Here is a 24911-nt window from a genome sequence, read left to right as displayed (position 1 = left end):
CTTATTTAACTTAATTACTTTCTTTTTTTTTTTTTTTTTTTTTGAGGCGGAGCCTCTATGGCCCAGGCTGGAGTGCAGTGGCGCGATCTCGGCTCACTGCAAGCTCCGCCTCCCGGGTTCACGCCATTCTCCGGCCTCAGCCTCCCGAGTAACTGGGGCTACAGGCGCCCGCCACCTGGCCCGGCTAGTTTTTTTTATTTTTAGTAGAGACGGGGTTTCACCGTGTTAGCCCTGATGGTCTTGATTTCCTGACCTCGTGATCCGCCCGCGTCGGCCTCCCAAAGTGCTGGGACTACAGGCGTGAGCCATCGCGCCCGGCCAATTAATTACTTTCTTTAGAGGCCCCATCTCCAAAAACAGCCACACCAGGAGTTAAGGCTTTAACAGAATTTGTGGGGACACAAACATTCAGTCTATAACAATAATCTACTTCCTTTGGTTAGAGTGAGTTAAAGTTGTAGAGGGAGGCTGAGAATTACCCTGATTGGGCGCCTTTAACTCGGAAGGAGTGAGGAAGAGCCATCTCCACTGCTTTATATATAATACCCAGCGCACAATAATATTGTGTTAGTCAATGTAAGCCCATTTCCCAACCATTTTATGTAGATATAAGCTTACTATGTTAATGTGTTTTCCTTAATATAAAATTTAATTTTTAAAAACATATTTTAAAAATTTCCAAAATATAGATTGTGTGTGTTAAGTTTGAGAAAGATCAAAGATTTTAGTTTTTCTTGGTTGCGCACAGTGGCTCATATCCGTAATCCCAGTACTTGGAGAGGCCGAGGTGGGAGGATTGCTTGGGCCAGGAGTTTGAGACCAGTCTGGGCAAGACTTGTCTCTACATCAAATAAAAAATTAGCCGGGCATGGTGGTGCATGCCTGTAGTCCTAGCTACTCAGGAGGCTGAAGCAGGAGCATCACTTGAACCCAGGAGGTCAAGGCTGCAGTGAGCTATGACTGCACCATTGCACTCTAGCCTGGGCTACAGAGCCAGATCCTGTCTCTTAAAAAAAATATAATGATAATAATAATAATAATAATAATACTTCTTATGTTTCAGTTTTGAGGATAGATGTTATAGACCCTATGATTGTGTTACTTTCTTGTAACCACCAATAGGAGAGAGAAAGGGAAAGAAAGAGAAAGCAAAAAATATAATGAAAGTAGTTGTTTAAAGGAAAATTTAGTACAAATTACTTGAGGCTTGTTGTACTTATTAAGTAGGCATTTTAAGGACTCTTTTTCTTAAAATTGTAAGATCATTGCCATTGAAGTCAGTGTAGTGGGAGACGTTTGGAAAGATCAAGGGTAGCATAGCGACTGCTTTATTAGTGTCCTTACCATTCATGCTTTAGTATGCAACAGGGCATGGATTAGTCATACACTGTTTACCTGAATTTAGGACTTTAGGAAGATCTCCTCTGGCCCCCAGTGGCCAAATAGGTAAGTAACACCAAAACCAGGATTTTTTTTTTTTTTTTCTTTCTCACCTGCTTCTTTTATAAGAATGGTCATTCCAAAGTAGTTTCAGCTGGATGTGTTGGCTCGTGCCTGTAATCCCAGCACTTTGGAAGGCCGAGCCAGGTGGGTCACATGAGGTCAGGAGTTCAAGACCAGTCTGGCCAATGTAATGAAAGCTCATCTCTACTAAAAATACAAAAATTAGCTGAGTGTGGTGGCACAAGCTTTTAATCCCAAGAGTGAGACTCTGTCTCCAAAAAAAAAAAAAAAAAAAAAAAACACACAACCGAAGAATCCTATAAAAGTAACATTGTAAGTTGCATAAAGGATAACAATAAAACTGATGAAAATTGTGCATATCTAGAAATAAAGAATAGTAGTGTATAGATTCTTTATTGCACATGAACTCTGATCACACTTTGCTCCTTGCAAAGGCTATTTGGCTTTACAGCAGTGAGAAGGTATATGTAACATTCAGACCTCTGTTTGGGGAGTTTTATTTAAAGTGTATGGTGATTTTTTTCTTATTAGATTATCATTAGATAACAAATCAAGTGCTCCTACTGGTTTCCCTAAGCACGTTCCAAAATATTGGACTTGTCATATGTATTTAATGGGTAAAATAATGAATCTATTTTTTTACTTTTTTAAAGTTGTTAAGTTATGAAGACGGTTGAAGTCAATGAACTGAAGTGACAATTGAAAAGGTCACAAAAAGTAAACCATCCCAGGAGATTGGGGACGTGTGTATGGGTTTAGAGGGAGTGAGGGAGATTGCAGATCACTTTAAACCAAACATCATTTTATTTAGTGATAGTATGTTGATCTACTATAGTGAGCAGGAGAAAGATAACAAGTCAATAAACCAATAAAAGTATAACTACAAGTCAGGATAGGTTCTGTGAAGGAAATGAACAAGATCAACAGAATCACCTTTAGTTGTTTTCTTCCTTTGTGAATATTTGAATTATTTTTACAATGAACATATAATACTTCTATGTCAGAAAAAGCTGTTTCCCAGGCCCAATTGGAAAGTTATCTCACAAAGCTTAGCAAAATTTCCTAGTTTTGTGATTCATTTCTACGCTGAAGGAGCCATTATTTGAAATTGCAGTAAATAGTTTTTGCCTACATAGAGTATTGTTGAAGGGAGAAGCAAATCAATATCTATCTGATATCCGTAAGTCCTTTATGCCTGGAGCAAAATAGGGAGACACAAATCATTCAATGGAGGATAAATAGCAGTAGCTGGGGATGAAGCCAGAGCTGGAAGAGTTTTTCTGATTCATAGACTATTGCCCTTTGATTTCACCTGACTAATATTGACAGATGCTTTACCCAGATCATTCTTAGAGCTTGATTTCTGAAACATGGGGAGCTTTTGTGGCAATTTTTATTCTGTATCAATGGGGCATAATCCTTGAAATAATAGTAAATGATCCTGGTCCTGAAATCATTACAATTTCATATTGGATTGCTTTATGCTACTTCCTCTATTATGCCAGGCTTCTGTTCCTAGGTATTTTTTTTTTCTTTTCTGTTTGGTTCTTCTAAGTTAAATTCCTTCTGGCAGTATAAAATAGATGTTAAGTTTGTGTGCTCTGGAGCTGGAGTGGGTTCAAATTCCAGGTCAGTCACTCACTAGCCATGGAGCCTTGGCAATTATTTCTGTGATTCTGTTTCCTCATCTGGAAATAATGATGATAACTACCACTTATCTCATAGAATTGCAGAGAGGATGAGTCAATACTTGTAAGGTATGTAGCACAATGTCTAACATATAGTAAGCACTATGTAAGTATGGGGTATTTTATATAATATTTCCAGGGCATATGAGAATAGGTGAGCAAGATATTGCTTCTTCATTTGTCACTAGTAGTTTTCAACATCATTATGATTATCAAATTCCCAGAAAAAAATGTAATATTTCATTGGGCATTATTTAGCTTTGATGAATACTTTTCAGAAGGATTTCTTAGTTCTTTTAATGTGTCGTGTTGAGAATAGGTTGTGATTATAGTCATTCTTGTCTTTGGGTAGTGAACATTAAGTCAAGTTGAAACATTATTCAGGCTGATAAGCTAAGTGCAGCAGATATTATAGCCATTGATAACTTAATATTTACTGAGTGAGCATTCAGAGGTAGAAGTTGCTAATTTCTATGGTAGATACTATCTTATGTGTCTGTATATTGTCTTTGTCCCTTTTGAAATATTCTTTTGAGTATTATGGCCATTTGGTATCATTCAAGTTAAATACTTCTGTATCTTTTGGGTTTTGACTGTTGAAATATTGATTATATGTAGTTTAGTTAACTATATATTGTTATGCATAGTTATAGGTCGTACATATGTATATATTTAATTCCTATTTGGAGTTTTAATAGTGTTCTGGAATGTTCTCCTCATTGTAATCATATTTAAAAATGATTTTATGCCCAAAATAAAACAATACAAAGAAAACCCCACAAAACCCCCTAAAGCGTTAAAATAATCTTTCTTTATTTCTTCTCTTTTGGTTTGTGTTTCTGTTTTTCCAGAAAATGTTTCTGAGAAAGATCTTCATGGAAGACTTTTTATCAACCGTGTTTTTCATATCAGTGCTGACAGAATGTTTGAATTGCTTTTTACCAGTTCACGCTTTATGCAGAAGTTTGCCAGTTCTAGAAATATAATAGGTTAGTCCTTGTGTTCTTACCTAATGATAAATTTGGGAGAATGCTATTATTCTTAGAAGGTTGAGCCTATATAAACTGATTTATGTTGTGAGGAGGAAGAATTAGACATGCTTTGATTTTATTTTGGCAGTATATAAACTGGTATTCAAATATTTGGTTAAATTCACATGTGAACAGTATAATAATTTAATTAGGCAATGCTTCCAACAAGTAAGTTCAGACCTCTTGAAAACTAAAAGTATATTTATTCATTAAGGTACCAATTCAATTAGGTTGAACTCAATTCAAAATGGTTTCATGTGAAATAACTGAATTTTAGTGGAGTGTAAATTGCAGCACCCACTTTGCCAAAAAGCTTGTCAGTAACTACTAAAGGTATGAATTCTCTGTGACTCAGCAGTTCCACTCCTAGGTATACATTCTTCAGAAATGGGTACATTTGTACTCTGAATGATGTGCTACAGTGTTCATAGCAACATTATTTATGATGGTCCCAAACTCAAAACAGTTCAGGTGGCCATGAGTAATAAAATGGATGAATAGATTGTGTGTATTCCCACAAAAGAATCCTATATAACAATGAAAAAAATACAAAGTACTGATACTTGTAACAATATGAGTAGACCTCACAGATAACAATGTTGAGCAAAAGAAGCCAGATATAAAAGAGTACATGCTACCTAATTTCTTTATATAAAGATAAAAACCAGGCCAAACAAATTTATGGACATAAAGTCAGCATAGTAGTTACTGTTGTGGAGAGTCAGGTAAGTAAAGACTGGGAGGGAGCTTTTGGGATGCTCGTATACGTTCTATATCCTGATCGGAGTGGTGGTACATGTATGTATTCCCTTTCTGAAAATCATGGAGCTATACACTTGAGACTGCAGTATCTATGGACTACGTCAAAGATAATATATTTTTAAAAGTTCCACCTAAGAAGTTGGTTAAATTTCTTAATTAGAAATTAATGGTTAAATCCTCATAAGAAGAATTTCATTGATTATGTGTTAAAAAGTTTTATTTTGGGACTGGGTATGGTGGCTCAGGCCTATAATCCCAGCACTTTGGGAGGTTGAGGCGGGTGAATTGCTCGAGCCTAGGAGTTTGAGACCAGCCTGGACCCGTCTGTACCAAAAAATACAAAAATTAGCTGGGCATGGTGGTACACACCTATAGTCTCAGCTACTTGGGAGGCTGAGGTGGGAGGATCTCCTGAGCCTGGGAGTTGGAGGTTGCAGTGAGCTGAGATTGTGCCACTGCACTCCAGCCTGGGTGATAGATTGAGACTGTCTCAAAATAAATAAATGAATAAATAAATAAATAAATAAATAAATAAATGTAAGTTTTATTTTGGTAAACATCTCAAATAAACTTATAGTTAGTTTGCAACTGAATTTATCCTAAATATTTTAGATATTTTATTAACTTTGGGAGCACATGATTTAGCCTGCTACATAAAATTAGAATTCAGCAGCAGCAGCAGAGATTCAGATAAGGTGAGTCATTTGACATAGTCAAAGAGAAAGTTGTTCTATAGTCAATTTTATCTATTTATTTATTTATTTGAGTTTTGCTCTGTCACCCACACCCAAGCTGGAGTGAAGAGGTGCAATCTCGGCTCACTGCAACCTCTGCCTCCCAGGTTCAAGCGATTCTTGTGCCTCAGTCTCCTGAGTAGCTGGGATTACAGCCATGCGTCACTATGCCTGGATAATTTTTGTATTTTTTTTAGTAGAGGGGTTTTGCCGTGTTGGCCATGCTGGTCTGAAACTCCTGGGCTCAAGCAGTCTGTCCCCCTCAGCCTCCCAAAGTACTAGGATTACAGGAATGAGCCACTGCGCCTAGCCGCAATTTAGTTTATAATCTAAGTATTTTATTAACCATTAGATATTATTCCTTTATTTGAGACTTTTATGTAAACGTGTATATATATATATATACTTTTTTTTTTTTTTTTTTTTTTGAGACAGGGTCTCGCTCTCTCACCCAGGCTGGAGTGCTATGGTGCAATCTCGGCTCACTGCAACCTCCGCCTCCTGGGCTCAAGTGATTCTTGTGCTTCAGCCTCTGGAGTAGCTGGGATTACTGGCATGCACCAACATGCTTGGCATTTTTTTTTTTTTTTTTTTTGTGGTAGAGACAGGGTCTTGCTGTGTTGCTCCAGGCCAATCTCAAATTCCGGAGCTCAGGTGATCCACCCGCCTTGGCCTCCCAAAGAGCTGGGATTATGGGCGTGAGCCACCATGCCTGGCCTACATGTAATTATGTATTCGTAGATGATATTGTTATGAATACTAGGAACCAAAATCAATTTTGTTCTTATTATTGATGGTAGAGTAGCAAAGAGATTGCTATCAATAGCTATTGTCTTGTGATTATGAGTTTTATAATAAAAAAATATTTTTTCTGTTCTTCCAGTTTTGAAAATGTGGGATGCCTGAGATACAAATCTTCCTCTTTACTCAGTAGCTAATATTTAACTTATTATATTTCTTCTGAATCTATTTTGTATTTTCTTGTGACTCATTTCTACCTAGAGAACTTGGTATTTCAGAAGAACTGGATACATTATTTCCCTTTATCTTCTGAGAGGATGCCTGTTAATGTTGCACTGCCATTTTTATGGCTGAAAAGACCTAGGAGAAATTAGGACATTGTTCTATGCTGGTGATAAATGAAGTTTGTTTTCTGAAACACGACTGCATTTGTTTTCTGATATATCTGGCTTCAATATCAATGATTATATTGACTGTCTGATGTTATAAATGGCTTTGCAAAGCAAAGGCTTCCAGCTAATTCTAAATCTAAACAGTTATAAGTATGTTGCTGACTAGACCTAGAATTAGTCAGAAGCTTTATTACAAAAGAGAATCTGATCATGACTGCAAAGCATACTGCTCTCCTCTGACTTGCTACCTGGTAATCAAAGTTGTAGTATTTCTTTCTTTCTTTTTTTGAGACAGGGTCTCGCTCTGTTGCCCAGGCTGGAGTGCAGTGGTGCAATCACAGTTCACTGTAGCCTCTGCCTCCTGGGCTCAAGTGATCCTCCTACCTCACCCTCAGTAGTTGGGACCACAGGTGTGCACCACAATGCCTGGCCAATTTTAAAACATTTTTAATAGAGACAAGCATCTCCCTATGTTGCCCAGGCTGGTCTTGAACTTGTGGCCTTAAATGATCCTCCCACATCAGCCTCCCAAAGTGGGGCAAGTGTGAGCTACCATACCTGGGCTGGTATTTCTTGAGATCGAGTTTTAAAGGCTTCTTTTTAAAAATAGTAAGAATTTAATGATTTTTAAAAATAATCAATTATTTGTGGATTAAATCTAATTCTAGCACTCAAATGACCACCACTGGATCCAAATTTTCCAAATTGGGGGTGCTGAGCAGAGGGAGCTGGGGCTGAGAGTACTCCTGAGTGAAGAGGAGTAAAGTAGGGGGGATGTGGCGGCAGTGCTGACAATGAGTTTTCTTGAAGGCTTCTTTTGGTCCAATTTGTGAGATCAATATTGTCTTTAATGATGGGGAAAACAGGAAAATGACAGAAATGAAAACTGAAAATGGCAAAGTAGAAAAACACTATCTCTTTATAATGGAGGATCTGTTTCAGGAAAGGTAAACGTAGCCTTTATGCAACCTGGATAGAGGCTGGAGCACGAAGGAATTAGAATTGAATTTATAGGTCAAATGGAACTTTTCAATGACAAGAGTAATGCTCATGAATTTATAAACCTAATGCAAGAACTAGCCTCACCTGGAGAACTGACTCAGAGAAGAAGTTATGATTCTGAATTTATGCAAATGTTTGCTGGAGGTATTTTCTTAAAGTGACAATAGTAAGAACACTGACAGATTTAGTAAAAGAATATGATCTTATTGTTCACCAGCTTGCCACCTGTCCTGATGTTAACAATTGTATTAAGATAGAAGTGGGCATTGAGGCCGGGCGCCGTGGCTCAGGCCTGTAATCCCAGCACTTTGGGAGGCGGAGGCGGACGGATCACGAGGTCAGGAGATTGAGACCGTCCTGGCTAACACGGTGAAACCCCGTCTCCACTTAACTCCGTCTCCACTAAAAATACAAAAAATTAGCCAGGCTTGGTGCCGGGCGTCTGTAGTCCCAGCTACTGGCTGAGGCAGGAGAATGGCGTGAAGCCGGAAGGTGGCGCTTGCAGTGAGCCGAGATCGCACCACTGCACTCCAGCCTGGGCGACAGAGTGAAACTCTGTCTCAAAAAAAAAAAAAAAAACAAAAACAAAAAGTGGGCATTGAAGATTGTCTACATATATAATTTGAATATAATAAATCAAGGTATCATTTAAAGCATGTAATAGTCGGAAAAATTTACTTCTTAGTAGTAAGAACAAATATACAACATATGGAGTTACAACTGATCAAAAAAGAGATCACAGGAATTGGACCCAGTACCACAGCAGAAACAGAAACAATCACCAATATGAAATAATGGATGGTGCACCAGTAAAAGGTGAATCAATTCCAATGAGACTATTTTTAGTGGGATATGACCCTACTCCAACAATCAGAGAGATGTGAATAAAAAATTTTCAGTAAGGTACTTTTTGAATTTAGTTTTTGTTGATGAGGAAGACTGAAGGTACTTCAAACAGCAGGAGATCATTTTATGAAGAAAAGCTCCTGAAAAACTGAGGAAACAGAGAAAAAACTTTCATCAGTGATTTGAATCTCCAGAATCACAGGCATCTGCTGAACAGCCTGAAATGTGAACTGAATAGGAGACAAAAAAAAAAGGCAAAAAATTCCTGTAACCATTGAGTTAGGTTCAGCAGGTTGAAGATGGTTGCAGCTGTAGAGGGGAGAAAGACCAAAACTCCATATATATTAGTCTTCCTTTATCTTACGGTGCTGCATTTATTTTATGGTATAATGAAATGTTTTTCATGTATATACCTTTTAAAAAGTGCTCTCTTTGAAACACTGGAACTTTCTTAAACTGCCTTTTTTTACTTCACACTTTGATTTGATGATAAGCACTCAAATATGCATCAGCATAAACATTAAACATTTTCATGTGAGAAAAATAAAAGTAGGGAGTCTTTTTAAAAATTTTTTTTGAGACGGAGCCTCGCTCTTGTTGCCCAGGGTGGAGTGCAATGTCGCGATCTCGGCTCATTGCAACCTCCACCTCCCGGGTTCAAGTGAGTCTCCTGCTTCAGCCTCCCATGTAGCTAGGATTACAGGTGCCTGCCATCACGCCCAGCTAATTTTGTTTTTGTATTTTTAATAGAGATGGGATTTCACCATGTTGCCCAGGCTGGTCTCGAACTGCTGACCTCAGGTGATCCACCTGCCTCGGCCTCCCAAGGTGCTGGGATTACAGTGTGAGCCACCGCGCCTGGCCAAAATTAGGGGGTCTTTTAAATCTGTGTTCTTTTAAATCATTGTTTACAGTTACATGACACTACTTTTTAAATGTTTTTGATCTTTTAGTTTCAGGGGTACATGTACACATTTGTTATACAGGTAAATTGTGTGTCATGGGAGTTTGGTGTACAGATTAATTTGTGACCCAGGTAATAAGCATGGTACCCAATAGGTAGTTTTCAGTCCTTACCCTCCTTCCACCTCCACCCTCAAGTAGGCCCCAGTGTCTACTGTTCCCTTCTTTGTGGCCATGTGTACTCAATGTTTATCTCCCACTTGTAAGTGAAAACATGGGTATTTAGTTTTCTGTTCCTGCAGTAGTTCGCTCAGGATAATGGCCTCCAGCTCCATACATGTTGCTACAAAGGGCATGGCCTTGTTCTTTTTTATGACTGCATACTATCCCATGGTGTATATGTACCATGTTTTCTTTATCCAGTCTACCATTGATGGGCATCTAGGTTGATTGCATGTCTTTACTATTGTGAATAGTGGTGTGATGAACATTCTTGTGCATTGCATGTCTTTACTGTTGTGAATAGTGCTGTGATTAATATACTTGTGCATGTGTCTTTATGGTAGAACAATTTATATTCCTGTGGTTAGATACCCAGTAATGGGATTCTCAGGTCAAATGGTAGTTCTGTTTTAAGTTCTTTGAGAAATTGCCAAACTGCTTTCCACAATGGCTGAACTAACTTACACTCCCAGCAGCAGTGTATAAGCATTCCATTTTCTCTGCAACCTCACAGCTGTTATTTTTTGACTTTTTAATAATAGCCATTCTGTCTGGTGTGAGATAGTATCTCACTGTGGTTTGATATGCATTTCTCTAGTGATTAGGGATGTTGAGCATTTTTTCATATGCTTGCTGGCCAGATGTATGTCTTCTTTTGAAAAGCGTCTGTTCATATCCCTTGCCTACTTTTTTATTGGGTTTTTTTTTTTTTTTTTTTTTTTTTTTTTTGCTTATTAATTTCTTTAAGTTCCTTATAGATTCTGGATGTTAGAGCATTTTCAGACACATAGTTTGTAAATATTTTCTCCCATTCTGTAGGTTGTCTGTTTACTCTGTTGGTAGTTTCTTTTGCTTTGCAGATACTGTTTAGTTTAATTATGCCCCATTTGTCAATTTTTTGTTGTTGCAATTGCTTTTGATGTCTTCATCATGAAATCTTTGCTAGGACTTATGTCCAGAATGGTATTTTCCAAATTTTCTTTCTTTTTTTTTTTTTTTCTTTTTCGAGACAGGGTCTCACTGTGTCACCCAGGCTGGAGTGCAGTGGTGCAAACATAGCTTACTGCAGCCTCAACCTCCTGGACTCAAGCAATTCTCCTGCCTCAGCCCCCCAAGTAGCTGGGACTATAGGTGCACACTACTACACCTGGATAATTTATGTATTTTTTTGTAGAGATGAGGTTTCACCATCTCACCCAGGCTGGTCTTGAACTCCTGAGCTCAAGTGATCCGCCTGCCTCAGCCTCCTAGACGGCTGAGATTACAGGCGTGAACCACCGTGCCCGGTCATTCCTAAATTTTCTTCAAGGGTTTTATAGTTTTAAGTTTTATATTTAAGTCTTTAATCCATCTTGAACTGATTTTTATATATGGTGTAAGGAAGGGGGCCAGTTTCAATCTTCTGCATATGGCTAGCCAGTGATTCCAGCACCATTTATTGAATAGGGAGTCATTTTCCCATTGCTTTTTTTTGTCAACTTTGTCGATGACCAGATGGTTGTAGGTGTGTGGCTTTATTTCTGGGCTCTCTGTTCTGTTCCATTGGTCTATGTGTCTGTTTTCATACCAGTACCATGCTGTTTTGGTTCCAGTTGTCTTATAGTATAGCTTGAAGTTGGGTATTGTGATGCCTCCAGCTTTGTTCTTTTTGCTTAGCTTTACTTTGGCTATTGGGCTCTTTTTTGGTTCCATACGAGTTTTAGAAAAGTTTTTTCCTAATTCTGTGAAGAATGTCATTGGTAGTTTGATAGGAATAGCACTGAATCTGTAAAATGCTTTGGGCAGTATGAACATTTTAACAATATTGATTCTTCCTATCAGGAGCATGGAATGTTTTTCCATTTGTGTCATCTCTGATTTATTTGAGCAATATTTTATAATTCTTGTTGTAGAGATCTTTCACCTTCCTGGTTCACCGTATTTCTAGGTATTTTACTTTTTTTTTCTTTTGCTATAATGAATGGGATTGTGGTCTCGACTTGGCACTCAGCTTGGATGTTGTTGGGTATAGAAAACCACTGATTTTTGTATATTGATTTTTGTATCCTGAAATTTTGCCGAAGTTGCTCATCAGATCTAGGAGCTTTTGGGCAGACTGTGGGGTTTTCTAGGTATAAAAATCATATCTTCTGCAAATAGATACAGTTTGATTTCCTGTTTGGATGCCTTTTATTTCTTTCCGTTGCCTGATTGTTCTGGTCAGGACCTCCAGTACTATGTTGAATAGAAGTGATGAGAGTGGGCATCTTTGTCTCGTTCCAGTTCTCAAGGGGAATTCTTCCAGCTTTTGCCCATTCAGTATGATGCTGGCTGTGGGGTTTGTCATAGGTGGCTCTTATTATTTTGAGGTATGTTCCTTCAGTGCCTGGTTTGTTGAGGGTTTTTAACATGAACAGATGTTGAATTGTATTGAAAGCCTTTTCTGCATCTACTGAGATGATCACATGGTTTTTGTTTTTAGTTCTGTTTATGTGATGAATCACACTTACTGATTTGCGTATGTTGAACCAACCTTGCATCCTAGGGATATAGCCTACTTGATTGTGGTGAATTCACTTTTTGATGTGCTGCTGGATTCAGTTTGCTAGTATTTTGTTGAGGATTTTTGCATCAATGCTCATCAAACATATTGGCCTCAGGTTTTCTTTTTGTGTTGTTTCTCTGCCAGGTTTTGGTATCTGAATGATGCTGGCCTCATAGAATGAGTTAGGGAGAAGTTCCTCCTCCTCAATTTTTTTTTGAATAGTTTCAGTAGGAATGGTACCAACTCTTCTTTACATGTCTGGTAGAATTTGGCTGTGAATCCATCTGGTCCTGGGCTTTTTTTGGTTGATGGGCTTTTAATCACTGGTTCAATTTTGGAACTCATTCTTGGTCTGTATGGGGTTTTAATTTCTTCCTGGCTCAATCTTGGGAGGTTCTATATTTCCAGAAATTTATCCATTTCTTCTAGGTTTTCTAGTTTTTGTGCATAGAGGTGTTCATAATAGTCTCTGGGTGTTGCTTTTTTTTTTTTTTTTAAATTTCTGTGGGGTCGGTGGTAATGTTCCCTTTGTCATTTCTGATTGTGTTTATTTGGATCTTCTCTTTTAAATTAGTCTAGCTAGTAGTCTATTAATCTTATTTATTCTTTCAAGAGCCAACTTATGATTTCATGATTTCATTGATCTTTTGTACGGTTTTTCACTTCTCAATTTCATTCTATTTAGCTCGGATTTTGGTTATTTCCTGTCTTCTGCTAGCTTTGGGGTTGATTTGCTCTGGTTTTTCTAGTTCCTCTAGGTATGATGTTAGCTTGTTCTTTCTAGATCTTTCTAACTGTTTCATGTGGGTGTTTTGCACTGTAAACTTTTAACCCTGCTTTAACTGTGTCCCAGAGATTCTGGTATTTTCTGTCTTTGTTCTCATTAGTTTCAAAGAATTTCCTGAGTTCTGCCTTAATTTCATTGTTTACTCAGAAGTCATCAGGAGCAGGTTGTTTAATTTCCATGTAATTGTATGATTTTTAGTGATCTTCTTAGTATTGATTTCTATTGTTTTTGTGCTGTGGTCCAAGAGTGTGGTTAATATAATTTTTGGTTTTTTATATTTGCTGAGAATTGTTTAATGGCTGATTGTGTGGTCAGTTTTTAGAGTATGTGCCAGGTGCAAATGAGAAGAATGTATATTCTGCTGTTTTGGGGTGGAGAGCTCTGTAGATGTCTGTTAGGTCCATTTGGTTAAGTGTCAAGTTCAGGTCACAACTATCTTTGTTAGTTTTCTGCCTCAGTGATCTGTCTAATACTGTTAATGGGGTGTTGAAGCCTCCCACTATTATTGTGTGGTTATTTAAGTCTCTTTGTAGGTCTCTAAGAACTTGTTTCATGAGTCTGGATGCTCCTGTGTTGATTGCATACATACTTGGGATAGTTAAATCTTCATGTTGAATTGAACCCTTTACCTTTATGTAATGCTCTTATTTGTCTTTTTAAATCATTGTTGGCTTAAGGTCCGTTTTGTCTGACATTAGAATAGCAATCTCTGCTTTTTTTATTTTTCATTTGCTTGCCAGAGTTTTCTCCACCCCTTTACATTGAGCCTATGGATGCCGTTGCATGTGAGATGGGTCTATAAAGACAGCATACAGTTGGCTGGGCACGGTGGTTGCCGCCTGTAATCCTAGCACATTGGGAGGCCTAGGCAGGCAGATCTCGAGGTCAGGAGATCGAGACCATCCTGGCTAACATGGTGAAAATCCATCTCTACTAAAAATACAAAAAATTAGCTGGGCATGGTGGTGCCTGCCTGTAGTCCCAGCTACTCAGGAGGCTGAGACAGGAGAATTGCTTGAACCCAGGAGCTGAGATCACGCCACTGCACTCCAGCCTGGGTGACAGAGCAAGACTGTGTCTCAAAACAAAACAAAACAAAAAAACAGCATACGGTTGGGTCTTATTTATCCAACTTTCTGCTGCCTTTTAATTGGGGCATTAAGCCTGTTAAATTGATATATGTGGATTTGATCCTGTCATTGTGTTGTTTAGCTGGTTATTTTGCAGACTTGATTGTGTAGTTGCTTTATAGTGTCAGTGGTCTATGTACTTAAGTGTGTTTTTGTGGCGGCTGCTAACAGTCTTTCATTTCCATCTTTAGTAGCACCTTAAAGACCTCTTGTAAGGCAGGTAACAAATTCCCTTAGCATTTGCTTGTCTGAAAATGATCTTATTTCTCCTTCACTTATGAAACTTAGTTTGGCTGGATATGAAATTCTTGGTCTTAGTTTCTTTAAGAATGCTGGATATAGGCCCTCAAGCCCTCAAATATAGAGTTTCTGCTGAAAGGTCCTCTGTTGGCCTGATGGAGTTCCCTTTGCAGGTGGCCTGCCCCTTCTCTCTAGCTGCCTTTAATATTTTTTGTTTCACGTTGATCTTAGAGAATCTGATGACTAGATGTCTTGGGGATGGTTGTCTTGTATGTATCTTATAGGGGTTCTCTGCATTTCCTGAATTTGAATATTGGCCTGTCTAGTGAGGTTGGGGACGTTTTTGTGGATGATATTTTCAAATATGTTTTCCAAGTTGCTTGTTCTCTATCCCTGTCTTACAGGGATGCCAGTGAGGCATAGATTTGGTCTCTTTACATAATCCCATATTCCTCAGAGGTTTTGTTCTTTTTTATTCTTTTTTCTTTGTCTCAGTTAATTTGGAGAACCAGCCCTGTGAGATTCTTTTCTCAGCTTGGTCTATTCTGCTGTTAATAACTTGCAATTTGTATTATGAAATTCTTAGAGTGAGTTTTTCAGTGCTATCAGATCAGTTTGATTCTTTCTTAAAGTGGCCATTTTGTCTTTTAGCTCTTGTACCATTTTATTGTATTCCTTAGATTTCTTGGATTGGGTTTTGAGTTTCTCCTGAATTTCAATGATTTTCATTCCTATCTATATTCTGAATTCTATGTCTGTAATTTCAGCCTGGTTAAGAACCGTTGCTGGGGAACTAGTATAATTGTTTGGAGGTAGGAAGACACGCCAACTTTTTGAGTTGCCAGAGTTCTTGCACTGGTTCTTTCTCATCTGTATGGACTGATGTTCCTTTAATCTTTGAAGCTGCTGTCTTTTGGATGGGTTTTTTTTCTTTGATGCCCATGGGGGTTTGATTGTGGAATAAGGTGGGTTCAGTTGACTGTCTTCACTTCTGGAAGATTTCAGGGGGCCCAGGCCCAGCTCAGAACTCCTGGACTGTGTGCTCTAACTGTGGGGGGCTAGAGTTAGAGCACATAATTTTGTGTGTCCCCAGCTTTGTTCTCTGGCCCTTTGACATTAGAAATCTGTTGCACTGGAGGGGTGAAGGTGTTCCTGGTTCACTGGCCACAATACTCCAATGGGGTTGCTGGCCAAAGCAATTCACTGGGGTGATGGCAGTGGGATCTGTGCTGCTCATGAATGCCAGCAGCTATGATGGCATGGTGGGGTGCTTGTGCCATTGACTGGGGCAGGGGTGCTGGTGGGAGCCCTTTGTTTTCACAGGTGTCACCTTTGTTTTCACAGGTATTGTATACTGGCAAAATATTTTGGTGTTGTGTTTTGGGCTGTGATCTAGTAGGTAGTGTTTAAGAGTATTAGCTGGCAGGCTCTTAACGCTGCAGCACAACTCATTTGTGTTTTGGCATGGTTGGTAGTAGTGCTCTGGGGTGAAAAGGGAAAGTGATGACCCCCTACCCTAGTCGGCTCTTGGGCCTTGGAGGAGCACCCTTTGACTGGCTCTGAGTCACATTTCTTTTGTTGGGTGTTTTGAATCACGGGGCTCTTTTAAGCAGAGGCCATGGTTGGCAGACAGGCCATATGCTTGCCAGGTCAACCCTGCAGCAAGAATTACACTCTGCCCCTCTACTGCCTTGCATACCTGGGCATCTCACCTCTCTCAGTGATCTGAAAGGGAGGGCTTCTCCCTCCTTGGGCATCACTCAGGTCTGCACGTCCTACTCAGCTAAGAGCTGTGGGACTGGATGTGGTCACCTAGTCTGCTGTCTAGATACTTCCTAGGGGAACACGGGGTTGTGCCTGCCCCCATAGTTGGGGCAGAAGGGAGACCACTGGGCTGGACACTCTAGCAGGCATGGCCTGTTTGGCTACCAGCAGCAGGGGTGGGTGGGAGTCACCTACCCTGCTGTCAGGGTGTTTCCTGGGGCAACAGGAAGCTGTGGCTGCCAGCTGATTTCAGGCAGCAGTGGGACTGTTGGGCTGAAGGCTAGCACCAAGTCTTGTATGGCAAGGCAGAGTGCAATAATCTTACTGCTCCCAGGCAGGACCGTGGCCTCTACTGGGGATATGGTACTGGTGTCATTCTGTTCCAGAGTCCAAGGCTTATAGAGATCCCCATGGACTTGAGAGTGGTCACTGCAGAAACTCTGGGGTGGCTCTCTGCCTCAGTTTAGAAGCGTGGGGTGGGGCCAGGGGAACCAGGGGAATTCTCCCAATCCTAGTCTTGCACAGGTCCCTGTGTACAGTCCTCCAGGGAACTCTCACTCACTCATCCTTTTCCATATTGAGGAGCTTTTCCTGGCTCCATGCTTGTTGTGGGAAGTCAGGGACCCCAAACAGAGGGACCGGCTGGAGCCGTGACAGAGGAACATAAATTGTGAAGATTTCATGGACATCTATCAGTTCCCCAAATTAATACTTTTATAATTTCTTATGCCTGTCTTTACTACAATCTCTGAACATAAATTGTGAAGATTTCATGGACATTTATCAGTTCCCAAATAATACTCATAATTTCTTATGCCTGTCTTTAATCTCTCAATCCTGTTATCTTTGTAAGCTGATAATGCACATCACCTCAGGACCACTGTTGTACAAATTTATTGTAAAACGTGTGTTTGAACAATATGAAATCAGTGCACGTTGAAAAAGAACAGAATAACAGTGATTTTCAGGGAACAAGGGAAGACAACCATAAGGTCTGAGTGCCTGTGGGGTCGGGCAGAATGGAGCCATATTTTTCTTCTTGCAGAGAGCCTATAAACGGATGTGCAAATAGGGAAGATATCGCTGAATTCTTTTCCTAGCAAGGAATATTAATAATTAAGACCCTGTGAAAGGAAAGCATTCCTGGGGGGAGGTCTATAAATGGCTGCTCTGGGAGTGTCTGTCTGATGCGGTTGAGGTAAGGACTGAAATATGCCTTGGTCTCCTGCAGTATCCCCAGGCTTATTAGGTGGGGAAGAAACCCTACCCTGGTAAATTTGAGGTCAGACCGGTTCTGTGCTCTTGAACTCTGTTTTCTGTTGTTTAAGATGTTTCTCAAGACAATACGTGCACAGCTGAACATAGACCCTTATCAGGAGTTTTTGATTTCGCCCTTTGCCTTGTGACCTTTGCTTTGCCCTTTGCCTTGTGATCTTTACTGGTCTCAGAAGCATGTGATCTTTGTTCTCCTTTTTGCCCTTTGAAGCATGTGATCTTTGTGACCTACTCCCTGTTTGTACACTCCCTCCCCTTTTAAAGTCCTTAATAAAAACCTGCTGTTTTTGCGGCTCAGGTGGGCCTCATGATCCTACCGATACGTAATGTCTCCCCCGGAGGCCCAGCTGTAAAATTCTTCTCTTTGTACTCTTTCTCATTATTTCTCAGCTGGCTGACACTTAGGTAAAATAGAAAGAACCTATGTTGAAATATTGGGGGTGGGTTCCCCCAATATGCACTGATCCCAGAGGAGCTGCTGCCCAGCTTTGCTCCTCTCTGCCCTCTGTGTCCCCTTGCTGCCTGGATGAATTCTGACATGGTTTCTTAGATGATCAGCTAGTAGGGTCAGTGTTCACCAATGCTGTTGTTTCCTATCTGTGAGAGCGGCACACATGAGCAGCTTCTAGTTCACCATCTAGTTCACCATCTTGACCCAACCCCCTGACAGTACCTTTAATTAAAGCTCAGTTTTAAATCTTTTTACCCAACTTTTACATTTAAAAATATGTAAAGCTCCAGAAAAATTGTATGAAGAGTGTAAAAACATCCATATGCCACTTGCCTAGACTCATCAATTTTAAAATTATGGCAAAATGTACATAAGAAAATTTACCATTTAACCTTTTTTTTTTTTTTTTGAGATGGAGTCTCGCTCTGTCGCCCAGACTGGAGTGCAGTGGCGCGATCTTGGGTCACTGCAAGCTCCACCTCCCAGGTGCCCGCCACCACGCCCGGCTAATTTTTTGTATTTTTAGTAGAGATGGGGTTTCACTGTGTTAGCCAGGATGATCTCGATCTCCTGACCTCATGATCCACCCACCTTGGCCTCCCAAAGTGCTGGAATTACAGGCATGAGCCACCGCTCCCGGCTCCCATTTAACCATTTTTAAGTGGACAGCTCAGTGGCATTAAGTGCATTCACATTATTGGGCAACCATTGCCACCATCCATCTTCAGAACTTTTTCATCTTTCCAAACTGAAATGCTATACCTGTTAAACACTAACCCTCCATTTCTTCCATTCTTGATGATCACCATTCTATTTTCTGTCTCTGTGAAGTTGACTACTCAAGGTGCCTTGCATAAGTGGAATAATACAATGTTTGTCCTTCTGTGACAGGCTTAATACACTTAGCATAATGCCTTCGAGGCTCATCCATGTTGGGGCATGTATGAGAATTTATTCCTTTTTTAAGGCTGAGTAATATTCCATTGCATGTAGATACCACATTTTGTTTATCCATTTATCCATTAATGACATTTGGGTTGTTTACACATGTTAGCTATTGTAAATAATGCCACCATGAACATTGACATACAACTATCTGTTCACATCCCTGCTTCCAGTTCTTTTGGTTATATACCTAGAAATGGAATTGCTGCATCATATAAAAATTAAAATTCAATCTTTAATTTTTTGAGGAGTGGCCATACTATTTTCCATATGACTGTATCATTTTACATTTCCACAAGCAATGCACAAAGTTTCCAATTTCTCCACAGCCTTGCCAACACTTGTTATTATTATTTATAATAGCTATCCTAATGGGCATGAAGGTTCACCAATTTAAAACGCTATTACATCAAAGGATTTTTAAAATTTTGCCATTCCTGCCTTCTATTATTTTGGATTAATATATCAAAATGGTTCATATGTCCTTTTGCGTACTGGCCATTTTTCCTACAATTCATTCCAGGTTTTTTTACATTATGATAAGCTTAATTTAGGTATTGGAGGATTGACTATTCCAAGATGATGTTAATTAGGTGATGTTCTGGTAAGCAATACTCAGTAGGCCTTATTGGTAACATCACTGAAACTACAAGGGTAACATTCATGGGAAGACCAATACTTTTCATTTATCCTTGTTGATAGTTGCTTCATTGAGTAGTGTGCAGTTTTAACAGCAGAATTAAATTACATCTTTAAATTCTATTTCTGATTAACAATAGATTGTTTGTATCATTTTCCTGAAACAGGCTGACATATGACCAAAGTAATCTTCTGAGGCCGGGCGCGGTGGCTCAAGCCTGTGATCCCAGCACTTTGGGAGGCCGAGACGGGTGGATCACGAGGTCAGGAGATCGAGACCATCCTGGCTAACACGGTGAAACCCCGTCTCTACTAAAAAATACAAAAAACTAGCCGGGCGAGGTGGCGGGCAACTGTAGTCCCAGCTACTTGGGAGGCTGAGGCAGGAGAATGGCATAAACCCAGGAGGCGGAGCTTGCAGTGAGCTGAGATCCGGCCACTGCACTCCAGCCTGGGCCACAAAGCGAGACTCCGTCTCAAAAAAAAAAAAAAAAAAAAAAATCTTCTGAAAAGTAATTTAGAATTAGTTGTATATCTTCTTTTATATATACCTAAATAAATCATTTTACAGCAAATCCTGGATGATAGACACTATGGTTTGTGATTTTGCCTTTTTAGTTACAAGATTTTGCCAGATACTCAAAAGGCAATTTCAGGATCCCTCATTAAATCCTCACATCTAGCAATATAAAAGAAGTTAAGTAAAACTGGCTGTATTCTAAAGCCTTACTTCCTTCCTTTGACCATGAGTATAATGGGTTAGATAAAGGCTCCTATGCTTTAGGATATTGGTGAATAGCCATCAAACATGCTGGTACTTGCCTAAGTCAATTTGTGCTAGGCCATTAGGTGATATAGTCATGTCTCTCAATAGAGTTTTTAACGCGTTTATTTATACTTTTTAAATTTTTGGCTTCCATGAAATGACCTTCACTGTGTTCTAGAACTATATTTCTGTCCAAGTGTGTATTTAATCACTATATTGTCCCTAAGCAAATAAAAGAGAATTTTTACCAGGATCTTGCCATAAACATAAAGATATGATCTTATAGTCTTCTTAAGACAGATTATATAATCATTTATGTTCCATTGCCTTACCTTGATTAAAGATTTTAGCAGACAAGCACTGACATTACATGATTTCTCATAACATTGACATAATTTCTATGTAAGTTGATATCAAGGTCAGATGGTTTCATAATGACAAAAATCTTTTAAAATTTTGTCCTCAATTGTGGGAATGTTAAAGTGTTGTTCCGTCTCTGTTTGATAAAGCTGGCATCATTACTTCTCTTCATAGGTACTGAGGACTTTAAAAGGAAGCTTACAGATGAAACAACTTTTAATTTTATCTTAAAGGAAAAAGGATATTAATAAACAATTTAGAAATAAATGGGTCAGAGATGGGCAATATGCCACATTTAAGGAGAGTGCTCAACATTTAATCTCTCTTTTCTTTAATGTTAAACTTACAATACCCAGTTATAAGGAAGTTAGCACTAGTCAAAAATAGAAATTTTAATAATTCAGAAACTCCTTTTATTTCATTTACAGTTATACTGTTTAAGTTTCTAGAACTAACTCATTTTGTGTTTGCTGTGGTTAGATGTAGTATCTACCCCTTGGACTGCAGAACTTGGAGGTGACCAGCTGAGAACCATGACCTACACTATAGTCCTTAATAGTCCACTTACTGGAAAATGCACCACTGCCACTGAAAAGCAGGTACGTCTGCTTTGTCAGTGTCCAGAAGAGTCATGTGTGGGGGAAGAGAGAAGATGCCTATTATAGTTCACCAATTTACAAGACAGTTTCAATAAACAAATGGCAAGAAAAAAGGGACGAGAAACTGTTACAGGTTAAAAGAGACTTAAAAGGCATGTGAATCATATCAACCCACTCCTAATTCAAACAAACCACTTGTTAAAAGGTATTTATAAGATTTCAGGAATTGTTTATTTTTTATGTATAGTAATGGTATTACAGCTGTGTATTAAAGAAAATCATATTTATTTTAAAAGAGATATATGGAAGAATCCATAAAGAGATATAGTGAAGTATTTATGGATGACATTATATTGATGTCTAGGATTTCCTTTAGAAGTCGTCTAGCCAGGCAGAGGATGGTGGCAGAGGCAGGGAATATGGGACGGAGGACAAAGGAAGCAAGACTGGGCAGGAGTTAGCGTTGCTGAAGCTAGTTAATGAGCTCACGAGGGTCATTATGCTTCATTTCTACTCTTTCATATATTCAATTTTGTTTTTGTTTTTGAGACGGAGTCTTCCTGTTGCCCAAGCTGGAATGCAGTGGCATAACCTCGGCTCACTGCAGCCTCTGCCCCCGGGGTTCAAGTGATTCTCCTGCCTCAGCCTCCTGAGTAGCTGGGATTATAGACACGTACCACCATGCCTGGCTAATTTTTGTATTTTTCGTAGAGACAGGGTTTCACCATGTTGGTCGGGCTGGTCTTGAACTCCTGACCTCATGATCTGCCTGCCTCAGCCTCCCAAAGAAAATATTTTTTTAAAAAGAATACCACTTTTTTCTGGTTGCAGCGTAGCACGGTTAGGTTCTCTAGTTCGCGCTTGCAGCCATGCGGTCCAATGGCCCGCTGCAGTCAGTGCAGTCTTTGGACGCAAGAAGACAGCCACAGCTGTGGTGCACTGCAAACGTGGCAATGTTCTCATCAAGGTGAACGGGCGGCCCCTGGAGATGATTGAGCCGCGCACGCTACAATACAAGCTGCTGGAGCCAGTTCTGCTTCTCGGCAAGGAGCGATTTGCTGGTGTGGACATCCGTGTCTGTGTGAAGGGTGGTGGGCAAGGAGCGATTTGCTGGTGTGGACATCCATGTCTGTGTGAAGGGTGGTGGACATGTGGCCCAGATTTATGCTATCTGTCAGTCCATCTCCAAAGCCCTGGTGGCCTATTACCAGAAATATGTGGATGAGGCTTCCAAGGAGGAGATCAAAGACATCCTCATCCAGTATGACCAGACCCTGCTGGTAGCTTTTCCCCGTCGCTGTGAATCCAAAAAGTTTGGAGGCCCTGGTGCCTGTGCTCGCTACCAGAAATCCTACCGATAAGCCCATCATGACTATCAAAATTCACCTGCATAATAAATAGTTTTTGAGGGACTTTAAAGTTTTAAGAACTGTGAAAAAAAAAAAAAAAAAGAATACCAGGCCAGTTGTGGTGGCTCATCCCTGGAATACGAGCACTTTGAGAGGCCCAGGTGGGAGGATCACTTGAGACCACGAGTTTGAGATCAGACTGCACAACACAGTGACACTTTGTCTTTACAAAAAATAAAATTAACCAGGCATGATGGTGTGTGCCTATAGTCCCACCTACTCGGGAGGCTGAGGCAGGAGGATCACTTGAGCCCGGGAATTTGAGATTACAGCGAGCTATGCTCTAGCCACTGCACTCCAGCCTGGGCAACAGAGCTAGACCCTGTCTCAAAAACAAAACAAAACAAACAAACAAAAAAAGGAACACTACTGAAATCTGGTTTACAGAATTGTTGCAAGAGTTAGGGGCCAAATAACTAGATGGCTGCTTTGACACCTGGGAAGAGATTGAGTTTTTGAAATTGAATACTGTACGAGGTATTTAATGCTCTTTATCTGTGACCAGAGTGGCAGTGTCTTACAGTGGAGTGTGTGTTTAGCCAATTTGTGTTGAAGTATCTGATTTGCAAGTAGTCTGAAAACATCTCTTAACATCTGAACTAGTTGTGCTCTTGTAGTTTTGTCCATTATCATTAAAAAGAACATATTTCCATACCTTTAAACAATTCTTAAAAGATTATCAAACGTAAGAAAAGTCTGGTATTTTGGTATTGGGGAGTCTTTGAAAACTTTGGAATCCCTCCCCCGCCACCCCCTTAAAGGATAGGTAGAAAAGGTATGGTTAAAATGAGAAAGGTTTGGCCAGTGACCATTTAAAATCCTGTTTAGGAAAAGCAGTGTTTTGTTTGGTTACTACCCTCCTTGACTTTTTTGATGAAGGGTGGTTTTGTTGAACTTTGATTAATTTTGAGGTGGAATCCTTACTTCATTCAATTGATTTTTGAATTGTTCACCTAACAGGAACACTTAAAACTCTGTAACTTATAGTACACATAAGAGATTATATGGTTTGTCCTCAAGGCTAAAAGAAAAAAACAATTTGATAGTGAAATAAATGACACAGGGGCAGCAAATACGATTTCTGTAAGTCCCTTTCTCTCTTTAAGAGACATGGTTTCACTCTGTCGCTCAGGCTGGTGTGTAGCGGTGTAATCATAGTTCACTGCAGCCTCAAACTCCTGGGCTCAAATGATCTTCCCACCTCATTCTACCAAGTAGCTGGGACTACAGGCATGTGCCACCAAGCCCAGCTAATTTTTTCCTTTTTCATTTCTTTTTTCTTTCTTTCTTTTTTTTTTTATTTGGAGACAGTCTTGCTGTGTCTCGCAGGCTGGAGCACAGTGAGGCGATCTTGCTCACTGCAACCTTACGTCCTGGGTTCAAGTGATTCTCCTACCTCAGCCTACCCCCGAGTAGCTGGGATTACAAGGCATGTGCCACCACACCTGGCCAATTTTTGTATTTTTAGGAGAGATGGAGTTTTGCCATGTTGGCCAGGCTGGTCTTGAACTCCTGGCCACAAGTGATCTGTGCACATTGGCTTCCCAAAGTGCTAGGATTACAGGCATGAGCCACTGCATCTGGCCTAATTTTTTATTTTTTAGGTTTTTTTTTTTAGAGGCTGGGTGTTTTTATATTGGCCAGGCTGGTCTCGAATTCCTGACCTTAAGTGATCCTCCCACCTCGGCCACCCAAAGCACTGGGATTACAGGCATGAGCTGCCATACCCGGCCCTCTTTTTCTCAATTTATAGACAACAGAGTCAGCATGTAGGCTCTTCTAGCTTTGTCTATAGGTTTCTCATGTCTTTTTTAAGTTTTGAGAAGGAATCCTAGTATACATGTTCTAAATTGGCAAGAAGATTCATATATTAACCATATACATACAAACATTTTTTATCTTATTTTGGCAGACACTGTATAAAGAAAGTCAGGAAGCACGATTTTATTTGGTAGATTCAGAAGTACTGACACATGATGTCCCCTACCATGATTACTTCTATACCGTGAACAGATACTGTATCATCCGATCTTCAAAACAGAAGTGCAGGCTAAGGTGAGCTGCTGTAAATGAGTGTGTTAGGATAGTCTAGATTATATCCTGGTAATTTATTCATCCTGAATTCTTAGTAGTAGCTTTACACAACAGTTTTATTTCTTGCTCAAATTACATTTCCAACGGTGGTCAGCAGAGGAGTGGGGCGTCTCACCTAAGGTCCCTGCTTGGTGAAGGCTTTG

At 39.8% G+C, this 24911-nt stretch overlaps 1 protein-coding gene and 2 pseudogenes across 4 annotated transcripts in view; all 3 read left to right on the top strand.

Moving 5' to 3' along the window:
- GRAMD1C (GRAM domain containing 1C) overlaps nucleotides 1–24911 on the top strand; it is a 105506-nt gene that overhangs the window by 67324 nt on the left and 13271 nt on the right. For all 4 annotated transcript variants that reach the window (XM_050778792.1, XM_050778793.1, XM_050778794.1 and 1 more), the window contains 3 exons: nucleotides 4004–4141; nucleotides 21147–21265; nucleotides 24587–24729. In XM_050778792.1, the coding sequence (XP_050634749.1) occupies nucleotides 4004–4141; nucleotides 21147–21265; nucleotides 24587–24729 (400 nt within the window). The remainder of the gene's footprint in view (nucleotides 1–4003; nucleotides 4142–21146; nucleotides 21266–24586; nucleotides 24730–24911) is intronic.
- On the top strand, nucleotides 4339–16529 carry LOC126947771 (vacuolar protein sorting-associated protein 26A-like; annotated as a pseudogene).
- On the top strand, nucleotides 21273–22688 carry LOC126947787 (40S ribosomal protein S16-like; annotated as a pseudogene).

The sequence above is a fragment of the Macaca thibetana genome, chromosome 2 (genome assembly GCF_024542745.1).
Source record: "Macaca thibetana thibetana isolate TM-01 chromosome 2, ASM2454274v1, whole genome shotgun sequence".
Classification (NCBI taxonomy): domain Eukaryota; kingdom Metazoa; phylum Chordata; class Mammalia; order Primates; family Cercopithecidae; genus Macaca; species Macaca thibetana.
This window is presented reverse-complemented; position numbering and strand designations above follow the sequence as displayed.